The following is a 27,924-nucleotide window of genomic DNA, read 5'->3' on the forward strand; positions in this document are numbered from 1 at the left end:
AATGTTCTGTGAATCTGGAAGGAACTCTTACTAAATCAAAGTCTGCCCAGAATAAATAGGAACCTGCCTTACCTCACCACCTACCTGAAGAGTGGGTTCTTAGCCAAGATCAAACCTCCCTGAACTATTAAAGAGATCCTGAGATGGTGACTGAGCACTGAAACAGGTTACATGGATAGGTTGTGGAGTCTCCACCCTTGGAGATACTCAAAACCCTGCAGAACTAACTCAGGGTGGTCTTGCTTGAGAAGAGGTTGAACCAGATGACCTTTGGAGCTCCCTCCCAGACTCAACCATTCTGTGATCTGACAAGTAGGGCAACAGGGGTGGATCCTTCAAATTAGGATCCATCCAACCATTTCTTCTTTGATACTTCTACTATGGCACAGTGGATTTTCTCTCCTTTGGAGGCCCGGATTCTTTGAGTCTGAATCCACACTGACCAAGATCCCTCTTCTCCCTAAGCGCAAAGACACAGAGTCTACCTTCTCACATGTTAAATTGCAGAGCTCTTAACCGCATTTGCTTCCTGCAAGAGGGTAATTGGAGCATACACATTCCTGAAGTTGCAAGCCTATGGAACTCCTACATGGATTTGACACAGAGAGCTGCAGAGAAGACTAACAGTAACACCACCAAAGAAAGCAGACTTCTTTCAGGTTTCAAGCCCAAATGTCACATTGCAATGTTGGAGTGACACAGCTGGGACATGCCCCCCACCCCCCCTGCAGGATTGCCAAGTATCAAACAAGACCCCCAGAGCAGCAGTGGATCCTTCCCTATGAATGTCTATGTATATCCTCAGTCAGAGCTGTTAGCACCAGCTGCCTGCTGTACGGTTTCTACAGTTAGAGAGATAGCTTTATGTCACAATACCTATCTTACCTGCTTCCTACAAGTGTACACGTGATTGATTTTGATCTTGTTTGACTGTTGACTCTGCTGTTCAAGAGGAGAGCTGAAAACAAATTAAACTCCTTGGCTGGTGAATTGGTCAAGGGGACTACTCAGATTTACAAAATGGTAAGTAGAGTCAAAGCCTCTACTGGCTCAGTTCCTGTTTATTAGAACTATCTGTTAATGACCTAAAAGGAACAGGAACAACACTGGGAAATGTAGGAAATAGTTTCTCCAGCTATTAGTTATTAGACCATACATCACTGATAGGCAAAGCATCTCTTGCAAGAATAGAGCAGGAAGACAGAAGTTAATTTATATGATGGATTTTACTTTTCAGATTTGGTTTCCTTCCAGCTTGGAAGGAAACAGAGATAGTTCAGTTTTCCACAAAAGAAAAATTCTGGAGGAAAATTAAAAAACAACAACAACAACAACAAAAAACCAACCACCACTCTACTCAGGTCTGTATCTCCTAAATTGCTTCATTTCGATTTCATCTTTTTTGTAATTGTAAAAGTTTACAAACTATGACTGATTTTAAAACAAAAGGTTTCACTCAAATAGTAGTAAAATGTGCTCCTGCTTGGAATGCTTCTATTTTTTTTTCCATGGCTAAATGTTAAGACAAAAACAGATTTGTGATGCATTTTAAGGTACCTTTGTTTTTTAATTGTAAATTATCAACATTTTCTTTATTGACTCTATGCCTTTCTTCTTTCTCTCTTTTCTTCCAGTTAATAGTCCAAAACATTACAGAAAAAAGAACAAGTTCCAAACAGATAGTTTGAAAAGAGCAGCTAGCTTCTGAAAAGCAATTCTTCTATGTACATTTTTCTTAATACATTTCTAAGCAGAAAAAGGAGCCAGAAAGGAGCCACTCGTGTTATGTTCTCCAAGCATACTGCATTGGCAGCTTGAGTCACTAACACTGAAACTAGTCACTTTGAAACAGGTTTGGAAGTGCAGGGGAAAAAAAGGTTTAGTACACAGCTTTAAGATTTTTTAACACGTGTTGATTTTAAAGCTGTGGTTGCAGCTTGGATTCTAGTACAGATAACATAAAAAGAGCAGCTTAGTTTAAGGAGCTACACTGTCAAGTGACCCTGTCTGATTTCATGGCAGAAAGAGATGATGGGTAGAAGGAGGGAATAAACAGAAGACTTTTGTTGTTGTTTGTTTGACATATTAACACCATCCTTAAATCTATTATGATTAGGTGTTACATAAGAGTACATATGGTATAAGACCACTAGAGGGGAGTAAAGTAACTTAAAAGTGAACATTTCCTCTAGTTTTGCTGTATAAATTGCATTTGCACGTAGTAATTAACAGCTATAGTAAAATTAGAGTATTAAAGAATTGCATTTGCTTAACATTCTAAAGCAAAGATGATTAGATAATTACAGTACTTCTGTACCATTGTCCTCTCTCACTAGGCTGCAGGCTTGACAGGGAACATTCATCATCTGGATGAGAAGCCAGAACACCAGGGATGGCACCCAGCCAGAACATTTGGCAATAGACATGAATTTCTTTACTTGTATTCAGATTTACAAAAACGTATCATTACATTACGGAAACAGACTTCCTTTATCAAGCGTTAAAAAGCTTGCTTGGTAGGTAAGCATGTACAAGAGGCAGGAAAACAAGAATCTTAGTTCTCACATAGATCACTGCTCCGAGTCTACACAACACTGAAATATTTGCCCAAGCAACGAGAACAGAAAGAAAACCATGATTAATTTGGAAGTGTGAAGTACTCTGCAACAGAATGCTGGGTGAAATCTCAATGCAGCTGCAAGTAATGTGCTCCTGTATCACTGCCAGGTTACCATCGTCTCCATTGTAACCCATCTACACTGTGGGAGACAAGACTGCAGTGAATCTGCACAAAAGAACAAATTTAAAATAAATTTCAATGGGAAATCTTAGCAACTCCCACAGAACAAAAAGAAACATGAGAACAGAGTTCCAACAGTAGAAGAATGGCTTTGACAGCATATTTTAAGGACAAATGACTGAAACATATATATGTCTGTGCATCTCAATACTTCTGGGAAGTATACCCAGCTTGAGATTTTATGGGAAAAGAGTATGGTAGTGAGCAGATCTCCAAACTTCAGTGGGAAGTACCAACTTATCAACTGAAAAGTAAAATAAGAGATGAAGGCTGAAATGAGATATGAAATTCCAAAGGTGCTAAGGGGAGCCTGGAAACACAAGCCAGAGTTTTCCTTTGCGACATATCCACAGATTACACTTACTGAACATTGATTTAAATGTAGCAATCTTAAATTACTCTTCACGGTCCTTTAGGCTCTTCTTATGTTAACAAGCAATAACAGACCCACACATCTTAAATTATGTCTTACGCAAGAGAGATTAATAGAAGAGGTGTAAGTTAGATGAAAGAAAATTGAGGAGACTCATAGAAGTTTTTTAAACATGCAGATATAAAAGAAATCCCTATTACACATCCTTAGTACATTGCAGAAGTAGCAATGAGTTTGAAGTACAGAAAAAGAGCACAGATATGACAGACAGAATGGGGAATTAGCCTTCAAGAATTAAGAATAATGCGATACTGAAAAGGATTTGTCTGGGTAGTTGTACAGTCCCCATTACTGCAGCTCTTGCACAGCATATTGGACAAACAACCATTAAGACCAACATAAGCAAAGATGACTGCACTGTGGCAGGAAAAAGGATGGCGTGACTTCTTTAAAAAGCTAAAGGTAGAGGAGATCTGTGGTATTATAAAATAGTAATTCATGAATATCACATATGAATCAGATAATAGTATCTGTCACTCCAGTGAAGAAGTTCATAATGAGAAATAAATATCCCTCCAGAGGTGGAACAACAGGGTAGAAGAGAAAGTATTCTTAAAGCAACATGATCTTCAAGCAGAGAGGAAAAAAAAGTAGTGAATGCAAAGCCAAAGGGAAATTGAAGCTGAAATTAAAATTAAAATCAAAGTTTAAAAAAAAAAAAGACTAAATGTAAAGGCAAATACAACAGGGCAATGTGATGAGAGATTTCTTAACTTTTTTTTTTTTAAGAAATTACAAGGGGATAAACTAGACTAGAACAGAAGACAAATGAAAGAAGTATAAAAGCACAGTAAAGTCCTCAAGTATTTAAAAGAAATCAGTGGTTAAAGCACAAGCCTACAATTTAAGAGACCTGTTTTGAAATTCCAGGCTTCCTAACTTGCTTAAAATGCTACCTAACCTCTCACAGCCTCAGTTCCAATTCATAACTATTCTTCTGCACAGGAACTTGCTATGGTAGGAGACAAGCTTTCTGATGCACACATACAACCTCTGGAGAAAGGCAAGAATGAGGCAGGTCCCAGCCACCAGAAGGAAAACAGGTGCTGGTTATTTCAGGAGGAACATTTAACTATATCAATGATAAGCAGCATCTATATAAAAGATGAATTCTAATTAGCATCTAAATATAGTATGAAAAAAAAAGTGTCTTGGAAATAGCTACTCTGTTATTTTAGCATGAAATTGAGTGACTTGTGTTTACAAACATTATTCTAAGAAAGAATATGCAAACATGTTATACCTACAAGATAAATCACCTTAAGAAAATACAAAGAACACAAATACAGTAGCAGGAAAAAAAGTACCACTGCGCTATTTCACTTTGGAGACTAAAGTACCAAACAGAGCTTGAAGAAAACAGTGCTGAACTGCAACATCACTGGAGCAAAACCGGGATTATGGCTACCATACAATAAAAGCAGTATTAAAACAAGGAGCCACCTGAATGAAAAAGGCATAACAACACATGAAGAATGTTTGAACAGAACAGGTAAGTCATTTCAGAGTATAACCCACTTTGTTAAAACATATGACCAATTTATTTTAAGATATATTGTGGCTATGCATAGTTGAACCAAGACTAACAAGTGCTATCACATATATTACTCAATAGTACATCCCCCAGTCCTTAAGTTGTTGGCTGTTCAGTTTCAGGAGTTGCCACATCCTATGCTAGCCTGTCACTGCTTCATTTTTTCCCCATGGATGTTAGAAGGAGGACCAAAAAATGCTTTTGACATAGGACCTGCTGATTCTTAGGCCAAGTATCTCCTTGTTCCTGCAGCTTCACTCACCAGGGAATGACTGGTGCTGCTAGAGTATGGAGCTTCCACTCAGGACTCGGGAGTTGATTTTTCTTATGGAAAAATTAAAATGCCATCAGCAGCCTTGATTTAAACATTAACCCTCTTAATAGCAGCAATCAGAACAATTTTTCTTCCACCCCTTTGCTCTTCCACCAATGTGCTTAACATCTTCTACCTGTCCCACAAGAGAGGACAAACACAAGCAGGAGAACCTTTCCTTCCAATAGGTGTAAGCCTCCTGAAATAACCACCGCCTGCTTTCCTCCTGGTGGCTGAGACCTGCTGCACCTTTTTCACATTTCTCCAGAGCTGTCAGTAATGCAGATGATCTGTTCTCATCACTGTGGGACCTCAGCTCTCAAAGGAAATACGTGCAAAATATTAACGGCTCAAACCTTCAGTGCAACTGGAGTCATCAAGCATTCCATTCGGCTCTAAATTCACAATACTTGTTTACTTCATACAGCAAAGGTTTCTGGACTAGCCCAAGAAATGTGTTAGTGTGATAAACTGACTAAAACACCTGTTAAAGTACCACTTAAACAGGAATAAAAGTATTTCTTTTTTTGCCTTGTGCTATGCGGGGGAAATGTTTGAACAAACCAAAAAAGCCACTCAGTATTGGAAACAGAGCCTCCCCACAGGTTTAGAGGACAACCAGAAAAAAGTTTTTCCCTGCACGCAACACCACAGTTATTTCCTTAGCTTAGAGATGGGAATTTGGACCTCAAACTCAACCACAGCTCATGTTTGTGTAGGCACCAGCCGTCTCCCATGGCCTCATTTTGCTCCCACTGACGATGACAAACCCCTCCTGCACCAAGGGGGAAGTGGGGTTGTGTTTATGGGCGACATTAGAGGCCACCAAGAAATTTAGAGCTCTCACGCCACCACCTGACCAAGTCCCGAGTCACAGAACAGTCTTGCTGACCAAGAACTGTAATGCACACTGCCATTTCAGGCCAGCTGGCCTGAAATATAAACAGGCAGGACATTTCTGTAAGGGAAGCTAAATATGATTTTCTCCCTAAGATTCCTCTTGGATCGTCACTGCTTTCCTCTTAAAGGAAAAGGTGAAATAAATCTATCGATTGAGAACACCTGACTTTGTCAAGCTGCAGTGTCTAATTGAGTAATACTGGCTATGAAATGGACTCAGTAAAAGAGTTTTTCTCCGTTTCTTCTTATTTCAGTATTTTATTCCTTTCAAACAAGGAATTGCTAATGAACATATGCTCCTGGTTTAACAGCAGTAGAAATTACTGCCTCTTTTTGTACTGAGAATATCTCCATTTCCATTTGTAAACTACCTCTGAGAAATTATGTTTTCAGCAGTGAAAAAGGACTTGATATAAGGACGCTCTGCGTAATACGTATCACTCAAAAATTGATCTGAATTTTTATTCCCAAGATGAATAGTTGAAGTTTCTGTTTATTGAAGCTAATGTTCTGTTTCAGTCTGCATTGTATCCAATGATTGTGTCAACATACACAGTAAAAATTTCTGAAGAACTTCACCAGTAACTTTTTTTCCACAAGATTTGTTTTCCATGTGGTTTGGCCTATTTTGAGACAGGCAACCTCTTCTTCAATATTCAGCTCCAGTCGGCGGGTCAGAATTAAGGAGCAGAGCTAGAACAGGAGAGAAAGAAAAAGATCAAATGAAAGAAAAATTAACATGAAAGAAAAAACAAATGAGGGAGGGGGGTATTGGTCCTTTGAAAATATTGCTCAGTCAGCACTCACAAAAGAAGCAGCCTATGTTTACAAATCCATTCACAAACACATAAACATCTGGTACATCCCTGAATCCTGAATTTGGTTACTATGTGCAATCCATCTGTAAGGTGAAGAAGCAAGCATGCACAATTCCACACACCTGAGCGGGTAGATTTGTGCTGCCATGTGTGTTGAAGAGGTGTTTCAAGCCCTTCAGCCACTGTAACAAGCTTGCTGGCAGCATTCATTTATTTTCTTCTCAGCTCTGCAGGTGACCGTAGAGCATGAAAAAAATTAAAGATCTCTGGACACTGCATTTCATATAAAGCTACGGTAGCAAAAGTCAAAGAATACTGAGAAGACAAGGTGTGAGACAGCTCATCAAGTCGCTGTCAGCAAGCTCAGCCATGACTCCACACCCATCTCATCAGATCAGGACTGGCAAATGCTTGCTCCAACACAGGATGAAAACACTATTGGACAAACAGCATCATACCAAGTTTATATACTTCTTTTGGAACCAAAGGTATCCAATCACGCCTGAACTTACCCTTCATGTTCCCCATGGTCAGCAAGCTGCTGGAGACATGTCAGATAGCAATTCTGCATTTTCCGTGCCATCTCCCAGCGCTCTCTGACAACTTCTGCTTTAATCATTGCAGCAGCTCTCTGCTTACTTTCATGGATATAACAGACCATATCACCTAAAGAAACATACTTCATTAGGGACAGTACTGCATTCTTCATTAGGGACAGCACAGAGGAGACAAACACCACCAAACAGACTGCTGATCAGACCTGCAGCAAGGCAGCAATGGCTCACCTTTACCAGCCAACCTTCTGCCCAGATCCACACACCCACTGTGCTCCACAGGCTCTACACTGCAGAAAGACCCAGGGCCAGCACCTACAGCACACTGCATACAACAGCCTAGTTGGCTCACTCTGCACTTCCATCAGCATTTAGCTCATATAAAACAGGAGGGGCAGAGCTTTGGGATGAATGCTAATTGGTACACGCAGGGTATGTACCTTTTAAAAAACACAGAAAGTAGTGCAACAACACAGGGACAGCATAACAAGGCTTCATCCCTGCAAAGAAGACTGCCCAAGACTACGGCAAGATTCCGCGCAGTAAGAAAGGAACTGGGAGTTCTCAGGGGATTTGGCTATCAGACTCCCGGGCCAAGCTGACTGAAGTTAGGAAGAAGTATGGAGTAAATGATTTTGCTCTCCTAACCTTTTAACTGAACTTCTTGTACTTACTCTTTATCTTAGTCACGGCTTTAATGTACTGAGCACGCAACTCTTCCAGCCCTTTCTTGCAGTCACAGGATGTACAGGCATTTGAGATGTTCTCCTTGGACAGCGTCCTGAAAAGCATACAAGTCTTTCGGCACAGGAGAGCTTAAACCTTACAAACATCCCCTTGTTCACACTGCTTTTTGAAATACCTTGGTGATGTGTCCGTGTCCTTCAGTTTAGCCCTCATCTCAGTGTTCTCTGTAATCAGAGATTCCACGAGCTTCTCTTTTTCTAAAAAAGGTTATAATGAGCCATAAAACACTGTACTTGCCTATGTTCAAGCAGAGTTAAACGTAAGACATCACAATCTCATGCCTTAATATGGAAGATCTCGGTGTACACAAGCATCAGCAGTAAACATTCAGCTGTGGCAGCAAGAAGTAAGCCAGAATTTTAAACTGCACATGTTGCAAAAGTCTAAGTAAATGAATCCACAGGACTTAGCCTTAGCAAAAGATCAGCATCCAAGGCCCAAAGCAAGGACCAACCACAGCCAAGAGAGCAAAAGTTTCCATTTCACTTTGTTAAAGGTATGCACACAAATGTCATAACATCCACTGAAAACTGCATCAAGCAAGAAAGGAGATTCACAGGGTCCGTCAGGCCAAGACATTCTCAGCTTTCCATAGCTAACTCACCATCCTTACCTTGGACTTCCTCTAACATTGATCTCTGCTCCCTCAAAGCGAGATGATGACGCTTGCGAGCTCTACTCAGCTCTCTTTTCAAGTGCTGGCACAGAGCCTCTTTCTTTCCCAGATCCTGGCTGCAGTGTTCACAGCACAAGTGTTCCTGAGACCGCAGGTTCCTTTCTGCACCTTGCTCATCTGCAAACGCAAACACTACAAGTCACACATCATCCACAGGCCCCAAACAAATCAAGCCCAACTCCGCTATTTCCGCTCTACCCTAAAGAAGGATACCATGCATTAGGCCAATTAGGGTCATCGCAAGAGCCTCGATGCCACTTACAGAACCTGCAGTAGCTCCAATCAACAAGTCACTGAACATCAACAGCCTCAGCACGCTCCCGTCCACAGTCATACGCAGAGGTCTCAAAACAGGCAGCAGTACAAGACTAGGACGTTGAACTGACACTTATCTGTCCACTTCTTTCTGTATTTCTAAAGCCAACAGCCAAAGGGGCCTGTTGGAGTCGGCTGAAGGAAACTCTCCCAGCTGGGAAGGCTCACACGCGGCTGGGACGAGTTAAGCTAAGAAATTTACAAAGACTGGGCTACTTCCAGGAGAGCAACGGCTGCTTTCCGTAGCCAGCACAGGGAGCTCGAGAGGCAGAAGGGCTGCGCTGCCTGCATTGTTCTGCATTTAATAGATGGTTTGTTATTTTGGTGGTGAAGGAATTCAAGCCGCATTATAGGCATCAAGCCAAACACTCTCTTGGGCTTCCTCCCTTTATGTTTTTGGGTTGCACAAGAACTCAGACTAAACTGAAAGCCCCACAGACATTTCTGGGCCTCCCAGGAAGTTCTTCCTCAGCTACACAGTCCCCGGTCTTGCCACAGCACATGGACAGCTTTGGGAAGAGCTACAGCACTCAATTACTAGCACATTTCAAGGACTGGGAGGGGGGTGACAGGAAGGAGGAGAAAGAGAGAAGCATCACCTAGGGGATTCATGCTTCCTCAGCAGCTAAACTCTTCCTCCAAAGAACTGGAAACACTACCGTGCCAGCTGAAGATGCATTCCTGACACAACGCTGTCCTTGATCCAAAGGCACAATTCCTTGTACTGCCTGACAGCTGCAGCAAGCAGTAGAATTTGGGCTTCAAAGCCCTGAGTTGATATTTACCCACTCCAAGACACCATTTAGATTGCACCCTGCTCACCAGGCTTGCAAACAATCTTTCGAGCACCAAAGGTGGAACGGTTCCTCCATCCACAACTGTACAGTCAAAACAACTACATCTCCTTCTATCATCCAAATGTTCACAAATCGAGTGCTACTATCAAGCCTAGTTGGATGACAATACAGTTCTGTCACACAGAAAACACTCAGTACCTCCAGCTGTTCCACTTTCTTGCCGTCTCAACAGCTTTCCTTCTGTTTCTGCTTGCTGTCCAGACTTGTACAAAGTATGTCTCGCCACGTCCCCAGTTTGTCCATCACCTCCTCGCATGCAGGAGCCTGTCTTTTTATTTTTCTGCCATTGAAAAACACTCTGAAAATCCAACAGCCAAACAACCCATTCCACAACACACTACTTACTAAAGCTAGTATGAAGAAAAACAAGCAACACAAAGTATCGTCTTAGCTCTGATCCTTGCATGCCAGTGGTATTATTCCTGCGCTAGTACTTAGGAGAGCAGCTCAAAAAGGAGTGGAAACAGGTTGTCTAGCACAGAGAATGGTTACTAGTTGTAATTTCCTGCAACAGTACTACCTGGTTACACCCAGAGTCTGACTTTGGAACAGCAGTGAGGCAGGATGGAAAATTAAGAGCCTACAGGAGGCACAGTGGCTGATTTTTGTCAGGAAGTATGGAATGGACTCTAAATATTCTGTATCAGGTAAGTTATGTGCAGTTTTAAATTTGGTCTGTTTTTATCTTAACTGCCCTCAAGGGAAGTGAAGCTAAGACAACCCACCAAAATTATGTCACTGCATCCCTGAAGATGAGTTAATGACTAGAAATGCGGTATCAAATCAGTACTGTACAGTCCTGGGGTCTGCTGATCTGTGGAGGAATACCTCCATTTATTTGCCTTTCTGCTCTGACGCATGGAAAGGTACTCCTTAATTACAAAACTATACACCTGAGATGCCACAACAAGGCTCCCAACTTCAGACTGTGAACATATCGCCTTAACTGATCGAGTCTGGGCATTAAAAAGTGACACTCCTAACCTGGTGTCCTCTTCTACAAACATTGAGGGCCTCACCGTTGCAACTTTTAAACTGCAGTTGCTGTACCTTTTAAATTGTTGGCCATGGATTTTGCCCTCTCTCACAGTTCTAAAGGACTCGTTATGAATGACTGCAAACAATGGATTCCCTAATTCTCTAGATTAGGTGGATATTAGTGGAAAAAAAACTGGTTTGAATCGCTTGTCTGTTTTCTCACCTCTCTCTCCTGGCTATTTGTAATTCCCTGAAATATTACCTCTTTCCTTTCTCGCTCGTGCTTTTCCAGAATTTCGTGAACTGTCCTTCTGTAGGCCTTTTGTAAGCATGCCTTCAGTTTGTCCTTGTACTGATGACTGAATTCAACAGGATCATCAGGATACCCCTCCTTCCAAGTATGCTGATTATGCGTGCCTTCAATTAGCTCTTCATGGACTTCTCTCAGCAAGCACTCAAGCTCAACCAGAGTCTTCTCCTCGTACCGATTAATTTCATCCTTCAGTCTCTTTGTTTCCTGAGCCTCCCACTCTTGCTGCTTTTGGTCTAGTAAAATCTGTATTTCTGCATCCTTCTGAGCAGAGAAATCATTCCACTGCTTTGCAAGATCCTCCTTTGCTGTTACAAGTACCTCTTTAATCTTGTTTCTGTGTTCATCTAAGAACAAACAGTACTGTCTCTCATTTTGCTCTTGTATTTGTGCAATTTCTTCTTGCTTTTCTTTGTTCCACTGAGCATGGGCTTTTAATACTGCTGCTTTGATGGTCACAGGGATTTCTTCCTCCTTTAGCTCCAATTCCCTCTTGAGAGAAATTACCTTTTCCTCAAGTTCTTTAATTCTTGATCCAGACTTCTCTGTATTCTCATTTTCATTCTTCCATTTCTCTTCATCAAAAGAGAAAGCCAAAGCCAACTGGGTAACAAGTAAAATAGAGTTGTTATATAATACATATATGCTGTATTTATAATCTTATGTATATAAAATATACAGAATATATAAGGTTCGTTGAAAATCTCCTCTGGAAAGTTCCTACAGTCTTCAATAAAAAGATCAGCTAATGCAAAAAAAAAAAAAAAAAAAAAAAAAAAAGAAAAAAGCATAAGACTAAACTTCAGCAATATAATTCCTTATCATGTCCCACATACGTGCAGTCTCCAGTTCTGTGTAGGATTTGAAATTCCTGTTTAGATCTACATTTATCTTCTTGCTACCTGCTTTGCTGCCATTTCTGTCTGTTCCCTTTCTTGTTCTGTCTCTCTAGATTTACCTTGTCTGTTAACTCCTGCAGTGATCTGGCATATACTTGGGATAAAGCTGCCACAAGCTATGAGCAGATTAAAAACAAGAGTTCAGTTGGAACTGTCTGTGTTTAAAGAAATGAATATGATCAGACTAGCTGCATCTAATGGATTCCCAGATGCAAAAGAAGATACCAAAATGAAGAGGATTAAACTGTATTATTTATATTAAAACGGTATAAACAATAAAGTTACTTTTACTCAGTTATGTTCAAAATTTCTTCAACCGGCTACAGCCAAGTGATAAGTGAAAAACTAGAGCTAGGAAAAAGCTATATGTTTCTAATTATTATTTCTAATATAATAAGTATCAACTTCTGACCTTGAAGAAAATTAGAGAAAAACCTATATTTTCTAAAAATTTTAAAGGTAATTCAGCAGCACATGTAACTAGACCCATTCAGTATATCAGCACACTAGAGTTACACAGTTATCCTGCCTGCCTGGAGTTTATCTTACCTGACTGGCTAGATGTTTACGGTATTTACTTTCCAGTTTTATTTCAAGTTCTTTTAAAGCCTCTTCAGAGGCTTCTTTTTCTCTCAGAGCCTTCTGGATCTGCAACTTCTGATCCTCAACAATCCTTGCTAACTCTTCAGTCGAAGTATCACTCATGCATGTTACTCTGTCTGTTTGGCTGCTGCAGTCCTTACAATCAAACACAGGTTTTTTTATTTCTTCCAGCCTACTTTGCCATTCCCTTTCTGTCTTTGCAATAACTTGTTCTTTCTTCTAAGAGAGGAAAAAAAAAAAAGATGTAAGACAACCTCCTCAGAGTACAAATATAAAAAGAATTTCAATATTATTTAAACAAAACATTGCTAAAGAGCATCAAAACCTAAATCCTTAGAGGGGGATCTTAGCTGGACCCCTGATGCTTCCCTACTTCCATGCACCCTCCAAATGACACCTCCCACTACGCATTTGGTACAGAAGGAGTTGTTCATTTTTCTTCCTTCTCCCAGCTTGTCTCCATGGGGAAAGATGCGTAACAGACAATCATAGCATGACTGAATCCCACGGAACTGAAAGCAGAACTATTTACCCTCGGATTAGGACAAAAAAACTCCGGGATGTTTCAGCTGTGATTATGTTCCACAGTGTTACTTGATGAAGTCTAATTTTCCAAAGATCACAAGATGCTGTAAAACATACTGACTTCAGAGGCTTCTAAAACAACAGATCCTCATCAACCACTACAAATGCCATAAGAGCAATGCCCGAGTCTACCATGTATGCATATAATGCTCCTCCAAAAAATAAATTCATCCAGTTAAATCAGCAAAAAACTTGAAATCCCCAGTATAAGCTTCATACCTCTTTTTCTTCCTTTTCCCACTGCACTTTGGCAAATTCCTTTTCAACCTTCACTTCTTTTTCTTTCTGCCACTGTATCTTTGCTTTAGTAATTGAATTATTGTATCTCTTCTCAAGTTTATTCTGCAGAATTTTAAGTGCCTCTTCTTTTTCTTCTAAAAGCTGTTTCTTGAGCTAGGACAAAAATCACCAATAATTAAAATAATAAAAAAAAAATAAAGCAGTTAAGGCTTTCACCAGTGAACGATCGGTCTTCAGGAGACACCATTTTAGGGAAGGACAATTACATGAAAAGGAGCAGCTACAAGAAGAGTTACCACTACTGTATTTTAAACCACAGACTCTTTCAAGTCTTAAATCCATCCACTCTAGTGTATTCCATCTTAAAAACACTTTCATATGACATGATGCATAGCTAGGTGCATTAATACCTTATGCTCTTTCACCCGCTGCTCTTGTGCAAACTTCTGTCTTAAAGTGGTTTCCAAGGTGTCCTTCTCACCACAAACTTCTATGTAACACTCCTTCACGGTAGTCATCTCTCTGTTCAGCTCCTCTATGGAAGCCCTTCACAGTACAAATCACACATTAGCAATCAATCTTTAAACTCACAGGATACTAAGCACTTCAAAAGAGCATTTTTGAAAGCACTAATTGCCAGACATGAAGCACAAATGTTTTGTAACAGTGAGAAAACTGAAAATGCTTACTTCAGGTTGGAGACAGTCTCTTCATAACTTTGAATAAGCTGCTGCTTTTCTGCAGCATACCTCTGCATTATGTCTCTCTCAAACTGGGCTTTTGTATCCTCATGGCGCTGCTGATAAATTCTTTCACACCTATAATTTCAACAAAGGAAAACACCGCCTATGTTTCTTCCTCTTCTAAATGGGGCTCAACTTCTTTAAGAAAGAAAACCTACATTTCCAGGTCAGATCACTCATGAGCACTTGCAGTATCAAAGTTCACAAGAGAAACTAAACTCTATTAACAGACTTAACCTGTCAATGGCTTCTCGTTTATCCATATCAAATTCTTGAACCATCTTCCTCATTTGACAGCAGAGATCCTGGTTTGAGCTTTTCAGTTTTTCCTCATTTTCTTTTAGTAGTTCAATAGTCAGTGCACGGTTCTGCACCAAAAGGAGACAAGTAACTAGTGAGTTTTAAGGCATCTTCTCTATTTGCAGGTTTTGGTTTGTTCAGTTGTGTTGTTTGTTGTTGTTGTTTTTTTTAATAGGAAATCAAAGCATTTTTCTCTCACCTGAACTTCACCAAGCAAAGCTTCATTCGCCTTTCTGAGTCCTAAAACTTCTTCCATAAGATTATCAGAAACTAACGGACTGGCCACCACAGCTTTCTTTTGATTTGTCACTGGCTAAAAAATAAAGATGTTAACTTTCAAGACACGCTCTAGAAACGGATTCATGAAAGAGTTTCAACTGTATTCTTACTTACAGAAAGCAAAACCAAGCAAGAAGGAAAATACTGCAGTGCAATAATAGTAACGCTGTTATTCTTTAGGAATAGCATTATGAAACTTTTAAGAAGTGTACACTCAACACTGCATTTGTTATCTGAAGGACTGCTACTATTCAACTGAAAGACTATACCCGTGAAGCAAACTATATTCCTGTCCCACACCCAGGTCAGAACACACAGATCACAAAGAGTGCATGCTACAATCCACTCCAGTCACATTACAATTTGAAGTTAATCACGTGGCCAAGAGACACACAACATTAAAGAGACACAGAAGACCACAGAATTGACCAAGTTGGAAAGGGCTTTTAAAGATCATCTAGTCCAACCCCCTGCCATGGGCAGGGATACTTCCCACAAAATCCAAATCCACCCCATCCAACCTGACCTTGAATACATCCAGGGATGAGGCAACCCCAACGTCTGAGCAATGTGCCTTGTAACCATCATAAAGCAAATAATTTTCCTTATGTGTTATTAAATCTATTATTTTCTCAACTCAAAACACTATCCCTTGTCCTATCACTACATGCTCTTGCAAAAATCTCTCAATGTTTCTTACAAGCAACATTTAAGTACTGAAAGGCTGCAAAAAAGGTTTCATTGGATCCTTCCTTTCACCAGACTTAACAACCCCAGCTCTCTCAGCCTTTCTTCAAAGAAAGGCTCCAGCCACAGGTCCTCCAGCGCTCTGAACATTTTTGTGGTCCACTCCAACAGGACCATGTCTTTCTTGTGCTCCAGGTTAGAGCATTGGCTGCAACACCACAGGTGAGGTCTTACAGTGGCAGAGGAGAGGGGCAATAATCACCTTCCTCAGCCTGCTGGCCATGCTTCTTTCTATGCAGCCCAGGGTAGTACTGATCAAATGAGAGCGGGAATACCATAAAGAAAGCAATCTGTTTTACGTCCCATCCATTACACCATCAACTCTCAGAGAAATAACAAGTCTTCAGGGGGAAAATGAAAACCTACTGCTCCCAGTGAAATTTAGGTTTAATTAACAAAGCACGGTGGCTATTATATACTATCAGCCAAGGAAGCTACTGCATCAGAACTTAAAAAAACATTCTGCCCGAGTTATGCTTTTCAGTTTCTTTCTTTCTCACCACAGATACAAAACAAAGTTTTGCCAAAACAATAATATTTCCCTTAAGATCAAAGACAAATCTACTTAACTGCTCTGAATGCTACGTAGCTTTTTTTGTTGTTGTGGAGTTTTCATGAGAAATTTAAATATTGGTTTCATTTATTAAACCCCAGTACAAATTACAGAGACTTGAAAAATATGTGAAAGAACAAACCTCCGACACTTCTGATGCTTTTTCTGCACTCAACAAATGCTTGAATTCCTCTAATTTCTTCTGGCAATCCTTAAGATCGTTTTGTAATTGAGTAATCTGGTTTCTCTTCATTTTATTACTGCTCAATAAGTGTTTCAGTTCAGTTTTTAATTCTACAATAATTTCATCTTTAGAGAGTTCTTTATCCATGCCTTTATTCTGTATTTTACTACTGGGGAAAAAAAACAAAAACCAAAAGTTCAGTATTCAAAAGACAAGACACACTTATCCAAAAGTCATTCTCAGCAAGAAGAGCAACTGATCCTAACTGGTACCGTTCTTAACTACCATAAACACAGATGTTCAACTCTAAGAGGTAAGAGTAAAAAAGAACAAAAGAACGTGAAAACAAAAGCCACGTGCTTGTTCATTAAGCTGGAATTCACATGCAGAAAACTTGTTCATTCTGCTGTTTCCCGCAGAAGATCCATTCTCATGTGATCTGAAGTACTTCAAGATGACTTGCTTTAAAGACAGCGCAGCCATAAAACAGCACCGTGAAATCTTTGAGCCAGTAGGCATCCATGCACATAATCCACACCATCAGTAAAACAGTTATCAAGGAGTACAGTCCATGCAAGCAGGTAAATCAAATTTCTCCACAGGGAAAGGTACGGCTGCCTGTTGTTGAGAAATGCAGTTGCACTCCTTATGCAGACCAAACGCTCACGTACACTGTGATATTCCCTATAACGTATTCCAGATTTTACAAGATTTAATGAAGCAGTGTTCAAGTCTTGACAAACACAAGGCTAGTCTCCCACGCTATGCAACACTGAATGCTTGTTAGGCATCATAAGTGGAAAACCTCCTTACTTCGTTACACAAGTTAAATGCTTTCCACTGAACACTCATGGCAATTAAAAAAAATAATCATTCCAGAAAAGTCAAAAAGAAAGGAGTTGCACTCAAGGAACAATAACAGTCCTTATGAAACCTGAGTGCATAGTAAGCAGCCATGAAGCACCCAGCATATGGTATTAGCTCCAGTTCCTCTTTCCTCAGTGACCTAGGAACACAACAAGTGTCTTTCACAAAAAAATAGAAAGTAAAAATTGAACTTGCACATTAATTGTGTACATTATGGAGGATTTTATAATTGTTTTTCCAGTAAGGATCACTCAATACCTGCAAAACCTTGAGTTATTCATGGTGGCTTTTTTAATTCCCAAATCCGCACAGGAATCACTGAGGTTTGTATGCAGCTCCCCATCAGTATCATTCAAAAATACTCCCAGTTTGGCAGCAGATTCATATAATGTAATTTCTTCCTTCAGTACCATTAGTTCTTCCTTAAAGGAAGAGACCAAAATAAAAATTACACATCAAGTAAATGCAACAAGACAGTAACTCTTTCAAAGAAAAATACATGGAGCTACATAACCCGTATTTAGAAAGAATTTTCTTGAGTCATCTACTTTCTGCTCTTTTCTTTTAAACTAATCATTTTGATAGCAAAGTATAACGTTTAACAACTACAAATTTATTACTGAATATTTCCTGTTGCTCAGTACATTCTATTGATCTTACAGGTCATCCATGAAATTAAGTCTTACTACTTTTTTCCTCGTGATGCCCTGTTGCTGTAGATTTTACCATACAGAAAGTATACAAGGATTCCTTGCTTTACAATGATAGGTTTAAACAAACCACTTACTGAATTGGAAACACAGACTTCCAGTGATATTTAAGAGGACTCCTTAGTATTCCTTCTTGATAGCACAACAAAAATTTCAGAACATAAAACCTGCAATCCTCTCTATGGGCCAACTACATGATGACATTCCCAACACACTGAATCTGTGTTCTTCCTTTTCCATAAGCAGGTCAGATGCACAATACCAGATTCATGCCGACACATATATATATATATATATATATGTATGTATGAAACCACCAGCACATCAGCTATAATGCTTACCCCTCTAAAATCAAAACCTAATTAGAAGTTACATAGTTAATAAAATAAATTAACCTGCAAAGCCTTGTTCAGGTTTTGGCTTATCATGTGAGCAGACTGAGCTTGTTCCAACTGCAACCGTAACTGATTTGCCTCCTGTATCGATCCTAATGCAGGGAAGAAAAGGAGAAGAGACAGAAAAACAGAAAAGCATAAATATGCAAGAAAGACTGTGCAACCTGAAAAAAAATACAAAGAACAACAGCAAGAGTACTCACTGCACCAAACAGGTGAGCTTGGGTTACTCCTGTTCTCAAATGCAAGCGGCAATTTGTTTTCAACTTTGGGAACTACACTGACTGTACTTTTTCCAGAATTCTTAGAGTAGCTTAATTACAAATACCATGAGAAGGAAGATGTGCCCAAGGTGTGCTTTCTGTGTAGCTCATCAGAATTAAAAACAAACCAACAAAACCGTGCAAATTGAGCAGGAACAGTAAAATCTTGGAAAAGAGGACACTTCTGCCTCCTCCACAGATAAGTTTTGTTTTATGAGTTTGACCATTTATTATTGGTGTAAGGCATTTGCTGAATAAAGAATGGAGGAAATCGTCATGGTGATTCTCCAGCTGGCTGTTAGGCTCTTTTTATCATTTAAATAATTTCTACATTATACAGATCTAATATGTTTTTTCTTCTCCTGCATCCTCACTACTATGCTCTCCCTGGAGAGATTTTTCTTTCAGATTACCGTAGTTCTCAAGCAGAACATATGCTTAAACCCAGGATCTGGTAAGAAAGGCATTTCAGTAAGTTGTTTGCCTTCTAGGAAACAACATAACTGTTAAATACTCCAACACCTAGTGGGAGGCACGAGACATAAACATAATGAGCACAAGATTCTATATGCTGTTCCTACTTATGCAAATTGTCAAGAAGCAGTCTCCAGCTAAAAGAAAAGATTTAAGCATTTTTATTTGGAATGGCAATTCAGATTCCCTTTTTTTATTGTACAACAGTAGAGCTCTGCTTCATGAAGACCTAACTAGTGAAAACCAGATCAAGATTGCTCATACTGAAACTTCCCAAGAATTAAAAGCTTTGATTCCACAACAGCTGTATTTCTCTTCACCAGCTTTTATTTCAGCTACTGAATTTGTGAATAGATACCTACTTCAGATGAAATTCAAAAAGGCTTGTAAGAAAAATGGATAAATAGATTTTAACAACACAAAATAAGCATCTACCCAAGTTTCTACTGATTTAATTGTGGACATAGTTTAGATGTGTCTATAAGTACAAGCTATTGAACATGTAAAGGCTGAAATCACCACGTACACGCTGACAGATCAACTATTGGAAGCACTGTGCCTATCCAGACTATTCACATGACATAACACTAGCGTCTTTCCTAGAAGAAACCATCTGTGGCAGCATAGCATGTTGGTGTAGCCCAACAAACCCAAAAACTTACATGAAAGTGAGTGGCTTGCTCAAAAGACTGTTCTTTAGTCCAAAAGTTAGTTTGCATATATGCAGCATACAATACATAAAAAACATTACTCATTTGTTTAGTCGGTTGATTTTCTTACTTTAGTTTCAATTTAAGTAAACTTCATTTAAGCCTGACTAAGGTATTCCATAGGAAGTGATCCAGTATACGTTTAGCTTGATGTTGATTCAAATTCAGTAGGAGCACAGATTTGCAAGTCAAGGTGTGAGCAAAAGACTTACCATTTTGCAGTAAGTTTACACACTGCTTTTGGCTTTCTTCCAGACTTCTTGTCAATCGATTTATTACTTCCGTTTTTTCACATTTGGTTTCTTCCAGCATTTTCTCAAGTTCCTTAACACGCGCTCCTAGACTTTGGCAAAGCTCTCTCTAGGAAGAAAAAGTATTTTTATTCGGGTTACAAACACCCAGCCACCACAGATAGAGAAGTGACCTCTCAGAGCAACTAAGTTTCCACGAAGAAACAGTTCAGTATACCCATATAAGAACAAACACAGCTGCCAACTGCTCTGTGCTTCCTATTGCAGTGTGTTATCAGCTTGTTACACAGGCCCTGGAATTAGCGATGTGTTCACAGCCCAAGCTTAACTGAAGTCAACTGAGCTTAAGCCTAGCTAGTAAGTTTCAATGCACTGTACAACAAGAAATGTAGTTTTTCACAATACAGAAAGTCCTTCATATGGCAACGCTTAGCTAGGTGTAAAGATGAGATACTGTACCCCCCCTTTCAACTCACTGCAAGAAACGCTTTTTCTTTTGCAAAACAAAATTGTTCACTTTTCAAGTGTACAGCCCATTTCATGCATATCTACGTTAAGATACAAAACAACAGGCATAGAATTAAAGTTCTTTAATTCCATTTCCTTTATGTGAAAGATGACCATCTATCAAAGCCTGACTAGAATACACTGTTTGAATGTACAAGGGCAGCTCCAACAGTAATACCTCCTATTTTATTATGTTGACTTAGAGCAGAGGTGGATGTTGGTGATATGGCAGTTGAGGTTGAGCCTTCCTGCCAATATTCCATTACATTCTGTTACCATGTGACAGATGGCAGCAGAGGGGCAGTACGGAAAAATGGTAAATGACATGGAAGAAAACGCAAAGCAAAGGTGTGTTATGGAATTTCTCCATGTAGGAAAAAAAACAAAAAAACAGAACATGACACTCACTGACATTAACTGACACTTGCTTAACATTTATGGAGAGCAAACACTGGATGTGAGTATAGTGAGGCAGTGAGTGGTGTATTTCAGCAGTGGCAAGAGTGACACGAAAGACCAGCAGTGATCTGGAGGGCCATACATAGCTGCCATACCACAAAACAAAGAACATCTCAATCAGATCATCTGCACAAGTCAGTGGTTTACAACCAGGGAACTGTGAACAGAACTGAACAGCTGCTTCAATGCATTGGAAACAAAGGTGGCAACGCTGAAATACTGCAGAGTTCACGCCACATAGGTCCTGTGAATGCTCACACAGGAACAGAAAAAAAAACCACCATATTGATTGAGTAGGTCTTGACAAAATTCCATGAGGCTGAAGGTGACATTTTCCTGGATCACATCATTACTGGTGACAAGACACGGTGTCACTACTATGAACTAGGGCCAAAAAGTAGTCCATGGATGGGCGAGATCTGAATTCTCTATCAAAGGAAAAGTCTGAGATGCAGCTCTCAGCAGGTTAAGTGATGGACACTCTCTTTTGGGATGTGAAAAGGGTGACTGTTCTGGATTTCTTAGAATCTGGGCAAACCACCAACTCTGGTCACTACATTGCAATGCTGATTCAAACTTCTAGTCAGGCAGAGGAAAAATAAAACAAAACAAAAAAAACTCCCCCCTTGCAACGTGATAACACCAGGTGCCCCATTCAAGTTTGAAGTTGGAGGAGCATATTGCCAATCTTGGCTAGCTGCCCCACCACGCCCACCATAAAAACTGAGCTTGGCACCTTCTGACTTCCGTCTGCTCAGACTAATGAAAGACGGACTGTGTGGGTAACAAGAATCCTAGCAACGATGCCATCGTAGCGTCTGCGAAACAGCGAGTGACCTCCGCTGGAACAGATTTTTACAAGCACAACATGCAGGTGCGTGCAGTTCATCACTTGCAAAAATGCATAGCTAATGGTAGTCACTGCTGAAAAACAGCATTTTGTAGGAGAGAATTTGCTCTATCAGCATCATTGTGCTCTTTGTACTTGCTGTAATTTCCACGGAAATAAACAGGAGGCATTACTTTCAGAGCAACCTATTTCATGGCATAACAGACTGTTACTGCGTATCACGCAGACTCAGTTTTATAATCATGTGACTTGTGGTTAAGTAGTTCTTTACTTTTCCAGGTACGCAATTCAAGAAAAGACTACGTGTAGGATGAATGCTCTCAAGGGACACTAAGACAACCAATCCTTGCCTCCTCTGCTAAAACAGCCTCCTTTGCATCTGTAACCATCTAGGCCATCGTAACATCTAACTCTTTAGTGATGTCTATAAACACACATCACACAGACTTTATAATACTGAGACCTGCACAGTATTTTCTGCCTCTTTAGTCAATGCCTTCCCATATGGAGTTCTTCAGATTACAAGTCAAGAGCAGTTTAAGAGAGCACTCGGTATCCTATAAAAATGTCTCACCTGCTCCTGAAGTGCAGATTCTGTCATACTGTGTTTCTGCTCTAATGATAATACTTGCTTCTCATGCTTCTGCTTGAGTGCTGCAATAATAGCTTCATGCTGCTCTCTGGCTCGCTGCAGAGTGTCTGATCGCTGAAGTTCTAACAGCTGCTTCTGCATGCTTTCCATGGCTACCTCTGCCACTCTGGATTGCTTCCGTATCTGTAGGAATAGCATGAGAGTAGTTTACAAATATTTCTACCTTCGCTCCAATGTTCTGTGTATCAATTCACTTCATTTGTGCTAATTCAAGTTTCTAAAATTCTTAATACTGCCTGGATTTTAATACAGGCTATTTTTCCATCTATGCACCCCACTGATTCACCTGCAATCATCCTGCACTGCACGCCAGGAGACCAGTGCTTACATGTAATATGAATGCACTGCAAATACCCTGTAAAGATCTTCCACAACAAACAGTTCAAGAACACGTGCAGTACCTGCTCCTCGTTGGTAGTAAGAGTCTGAATCTGAGTTTCAAGCGCCTTGATTTGGCCTTCAAGCTGCACTTCCCGTTCTTTTCCATTCTGACAGAGCATTCGGGATTCACGAAGACTAACAGCCAAACCATCCTTTTCATCTTCAGAGAGAAGAACAAGAAGTGTGTGAGAAACACAGCTAACACCCAGCAGTTTCCTGGAACATACTGTTCAATATCTCAGCTCTACAGAACTACTGTCTGTGAGCCCTCCATCTCATACTGTACACAACAAGCAGAAGACAGAACAGTCCAGCAGACACTTTCTTCCTCTGACAGCTGGATGGACAGTAGTACTGTACACTCCAAACTCTCACAGAAACGAGTCCTGTTCTGTTAGTACTAGGAACTAGCGCTTAAAACTCAGAGGGAGAAACAATTCCTCTGAAGGAACAGTCAAGGCATGAAAATGGTTGACAGCTGAAATTCCCCTTCACTGCCTTCATGCCCTAAAAATTACGTTCTTAATTCTGTATGCTCACGATCCTTCTTTGTATACCCCTCTATGAAAACTGACATCAAAACAACCACCAATCTACACTACAGCTTTGATAGTTTTGCAAGTCCTTCTCTATATGGAGTGGAGCTTTTGGACAGAGTCCAGAGGAAGGTCACAACAACCATCAGAGGGCTGGAGCACCTGTCCTACAAAGACAGGCTGAGGGAGCTGCATTTGTTCAGCCTGGGGAAGAAAAGGCTCCAGGGAGGCCTTGCTACAGCCTTCTGACACTTAAAGGGAGATTAGAAACAGGATAGAAATCAACTTTTTATGAGGGTAGACAGTGACAGTACAAGGGGGAATGGTTTTAAACTAAAAGAGTAGAAATTGAGATTAGATGTCAAGGGGAAGTTTTTCTACAGAGACGGTGGTGAGGTGCTGGCACAGGCTGCCCAGAGAGGCAGTGGATGCCCCGTCCCTGCAGGGGTCTGAGGCCAGGTTGGATAGAGTCCTTGGCAACCTGATCTAGCCTGACATAGGGATCAGCAACCCAGCCCACAGCAGGGGAGTTGGAACTAGATGATCTCGGAGGTCTTTTCCAACCCAAGCCACTCTGACTAGGAAACTGGGGTGTTGAACCAGACGCTAGCTCCCTCCCTGCAACAGATGCACATTCATCCTGCTTTTTGGTTGTTGTGCTTTTAGTACACTACTCAAGATTCTCATTTTTCCCATATTTTTCTGATGCCAAACACATGGGATTTCTGGAATACAACAGTGGTCCTGAGAATTAATGCAGAAAAAAGTTAGGAGACTTAGGCAATCAGGCACCCATCAAAGGAATGTGCTTCAAAGGAATGATGGAGAAGAGCAGTCGGTCCACAAAATCCCAAATCAAGTTTATGAAAACGTTCAGTACTTGGAGAGACACTACCTAAGTCAAAGTATCAGAATAAACAAGTTGCTGGATATGAATAAAATCTAAAATCAGATATCAGTACAATATTTTACCTGTGACCATTGAAAGCTGATGGCTCAAATACCTAATCTGCTGCGCACTCTTTTCTAGCTGTTCATTAAGTTCTTCCACTCGTCTCTCTCTTGCTTTATTTAGAGCTTTAAGTTGAAGAATCTGCATACTCTCTGAAGAATCTGCCAAAATTTCAAATAGAGCGCAATGACAAGTTAGTACCGTCAATGAATCAAGCTGTGCCAAGAATTGCTTATGATCACAACCTAGTTGTTCCATAAAGAGCCACATTCACTGTTAGTTCAGAGAATTGCATTATTTTCTATCCATGTTTGATTCACATCACTCAAACTGCTCTGTTGGGTTTGAACTCCATTGTTCAGAGCAAAATAAAACATCACACGCATGATCAACATCTGATATATAAATATATATTTAATGTGATGTTTATTTCCAGTGGACTCATAGACTCATAACAGAATTGAAGCTTGCGTTATATCAAAATTGCTTACTTTCATCATTGCCTGTGAACTCGTGCTGCAAATCTTCAAACACTTTGTTTCTTCTCATTCCTTCTTGGGTTTGTGGAACTTCTTTATCAACGTCATCTTGGTATGGTTTATACATCACTTTGTAAGATTCTGCTGACTGGTCACTAACAACTTCAGATGTGACAAACTGCTACGGTGACAATACATAAGAATAAAGAAATGAGAGCTACAACTATAGATTCCTCAATTATAATTTTTCCTTTTTGTTTTACAGGTTGACATCAAGAAGAGCTTTAGTAGCTCCTCTTCACGCTTTCAGTATCCAGTCCAGCAGATCATTCAACTGTGATAGAAACCATAAGGAAGGCTTCTGCTTTAGCCTCAATTTCAACAGAATAAGCACACGCTTCAGTGCATCACATTCATTCCCCCTCATGGACTTCTGGCTAGCCGACACGAGGAAAAAAATTGTAACATGGACATATAACAATTCAGATATTTAACACTTGCCTGTTTTAATATGTAAAATTGACTACAGAAGCTTTATATAATTGTTCAAACTGATAACAGATTCAAGGTATCAGGAAATATTACTATCAGCAGCTAAAGCCCATGAAAATTTTCACAAAGTCAGAGAAAATACATCAGCTTCTAAAATACCTTAAGATGTTCCTTCGGAGAATCTGGAAAGTTTAATATTTGATTCTGTTGACTGCTAAATTCTGGACTATGGCGATTACTGCATGGTCTGAAGTTCTCAGGAAGATGAGATAACTTGCTCTGTTGGTAGCAACCTGGTGCATTAAATCCATCTCTATCAAGACAGACATCACCTGGATCCTCTTGACTGTTCTGGCCAGAGTAATGTTTCAATTCATACAAATATTTCCACTCTTCATTTTTACGTAGGTCATTCCAATTCTTGGCAAGTTGTTCAATATCGTCATATTGCTGGTCACACAAGACTTGTTCAGGATGCAGATTTTGTCCTTGCTCATAATCCTATAAACGAGTAAGAAACTTAGAATTTGCTCTCTGAAAAGTCAGATTTTTCTTACCAACTTTCAAGGTAGAACTACTTCAGATGAATAGCAGAGCACGCTGCCTATGGTAAGACTACTTCTCTGGTGAATTTAAAGAATATTTAGCACCTAATCGTCCACAAGTAGGCTCTACTCATTACATCACAGTTTACTCAAGCTTACATTTTGACCATCAGTTATCAAGAGATGATCATTCCACCTCCCATCAGGCTTCAGAGCTTCTTGGGATCTAGAAAAACACAAAAAGCTTAGTTATGGTACTTACAAAAACAAAACAAAACAAAAAAATCCCACCTACACAACAACAAAAGCCTGCTTCACTAAACTAAGAGGTACCTACCGTGCTTCTCAAGAAGCCCCAACCATACTGCAGTACAGAAGCCCTTTTACTTAAGATTGCTTTCCATACACCTCTTTTAGCAGAGTCTGTGTTGATAGAACAAGGGGAAATGACTTCAAGCTCAAAGAGGGTAGATTTAGGTTGGAGATGAGGAAAAAGTCTTTTACAATAGAGTGATGAGGCACTCCAACAGGTTGCCTAGGGACGTGGTGGATGCCCCACTCCTGGAGGCTTTCAAGGCAAGGCTGGAAGAAGCCCTGACCGACCTGATATAACAGTGCATGCCTTCATTCCTTGCAGAAGAGTTGGACTAGATGATCTTTAAAGGCCCTTTCCAACACCCAGGGTTCTACGATCAGCTGAGTGTTGGCTCTATTCTCAAAAGCGCAACTAAAGAAATCAATAAAAAATAATAATAGTACAAAAAGTCTTACTGCTCCTCAGTCTCACGAAAGCTGGAGTTGAGCTCGTCTTCACTGTCCTCCAGCAATTCATGGGGAAGTCCTTCCAGCAACTGCTGCAACTGAAGCAGAACAAGCAACATGCATTCAACTGAAGTCTGGCAGACACAGATTAACCTCCAGAATAACTTTTTTTTTTACCTCTTGTTCTCTTGCATAGTCGTCTTGGTCATAGTGTTCATCTTCATGCTGAGTTTGCAGAGCTTCACTATCAAAGTCAAAGGACATCGTGGTCTAATGATATCGTCGAGCACTCAGGAAAACCTACAAGACAGGAAAATATCCCACGAGAGAGAAAGTAGAGGAGAAAAGTATACTCCAAAGAGCTCCAAAATTAAGGAGCCAAACAGACAAACGTCTTCTTGAAAGACACGTTTTACAAGTATGAGCAAAACTTCTTATTTCTAAGAACTGACGATTTAAGGCAAGTTACCTGAGTGCTTTAAACATCAGGACTTTACTATAACTCCCCTAGGACAATCTCGCACCGATTCAGCTCTGTGCTAAACAGCACAAGACCACTACCGCTCCGTGTAGGACCGGGCCCGGCTCCCCGTGAAAGCGCTTTCCGCTGAGACCCACAAACCGCAGCGTTACCTCTCGTGCAGCTCCGGACCCGAGGCACGGCACGGTACCGCGCGCAGGCCGGGGCCCGGCTCCCTCAGCTCCACGCACCGCGGGTTACGTCCTCCCTGCCGGCTCCACCTCGGCGCGCGGCAGAAAGCAACGGCGACAAAGCGCGAGCCCAACCGCCGCTACGCACCTGATGCGCGAGGAAAGCAGGCCGCCCGCTACGGCCCGGCCCGGCAACGGCAACGGCAACGGCAGCACCACCGCTTCCCCGCGTGACAACAGATCCTGCGCCCACTGCTCTGACCGACAGCCGCGCGCAGCAATCAGCAGCCGGAGCGGCGTTACGTCAGAGTGAACGAGGCGGCCAGAGGGCGAGACTCCGTGCCCCGCCCCAGCCGCGCTCGGCTGCGCTGCAAACCCGCCTGTCCGATTGTTTGAAAGCAGGCGCGTGTTGTCGCGGGCACGGGCATGGCGCGCTGATTGGCTAAGCGACCGACCAATGGCCGCGGCCCGTTTCAGGAGGGGCGGGCCGTTTCCTGAGGCGCGCAGGGCGGGGCGGGGGAGGCGCCGTCTCGTGGCGGTTGCCTGGCAACGCGCGATGCCATTGTTGGAGCGGAGCCCGATGTCCCGTGATCACGACCGCATTAGAGCATCTCACTGTC

At 40.9% G+C, this 27,924-nt stretch overlaps 1 protein-coding gene across 1 annotated transcript; it reads right to left on the reverse strand.

Annotated features, from left to right (window-relative positions):
- Positions 1-6,482: 6,482 nt before the first annotated feature.
- Positions 6,483-26,917, reverse strand: CEP152 (centrosomal protein 152). Its single transcript, XM_065734350.1, is given in 26 exon segments — positions 6,483-6,673; positions 6,921-7,008; positions 7,010-7,025; positions 7,311-7,464; positions 8,027-8,133; positions 8,215-8,296; positions 10,086-10,227; positions 11,149-11,838; positions 12,684-12,956; positions 13,542-13,715; positions 13,973-14,108; positions 14,252-14,380; positions 14,543-14,673; positions 14,805-14,918; positions 16,327-16,534; positions 17,494-17,657; positions 18,341-18,432; positions 20,000-20,147; positions 22,429-22,629; positions 22,908-23,047; positions 24,396-24,536; positions 24,867-25,035; positions 25,506-25,847; positions 26,051-26,117; positions 26,663-26,751; positions 26,831-26,917. Coding segments are annotated over 26 exon segments (4,275 nt in total).
- Positions 26,918-27,924: the final 1,007 nt, after the last annotated feature.

This window comes from Cyrtonyx montezumae, unplaced genomic scaffold, assembly GCF_038088225.1.
Source record: "Cyrtonyx montezumae isolate F1298 unplaced genomic scaffold, pur_monq_1.0 scaffold_17, whole genome shotgun sequence".
Lineage (NCBI taxonomy): Eukaryota > Metazoa > Chordata > Aves > Galliformes > Odontophoridae > Cyrtonyx > Cyrtonyx montezumae.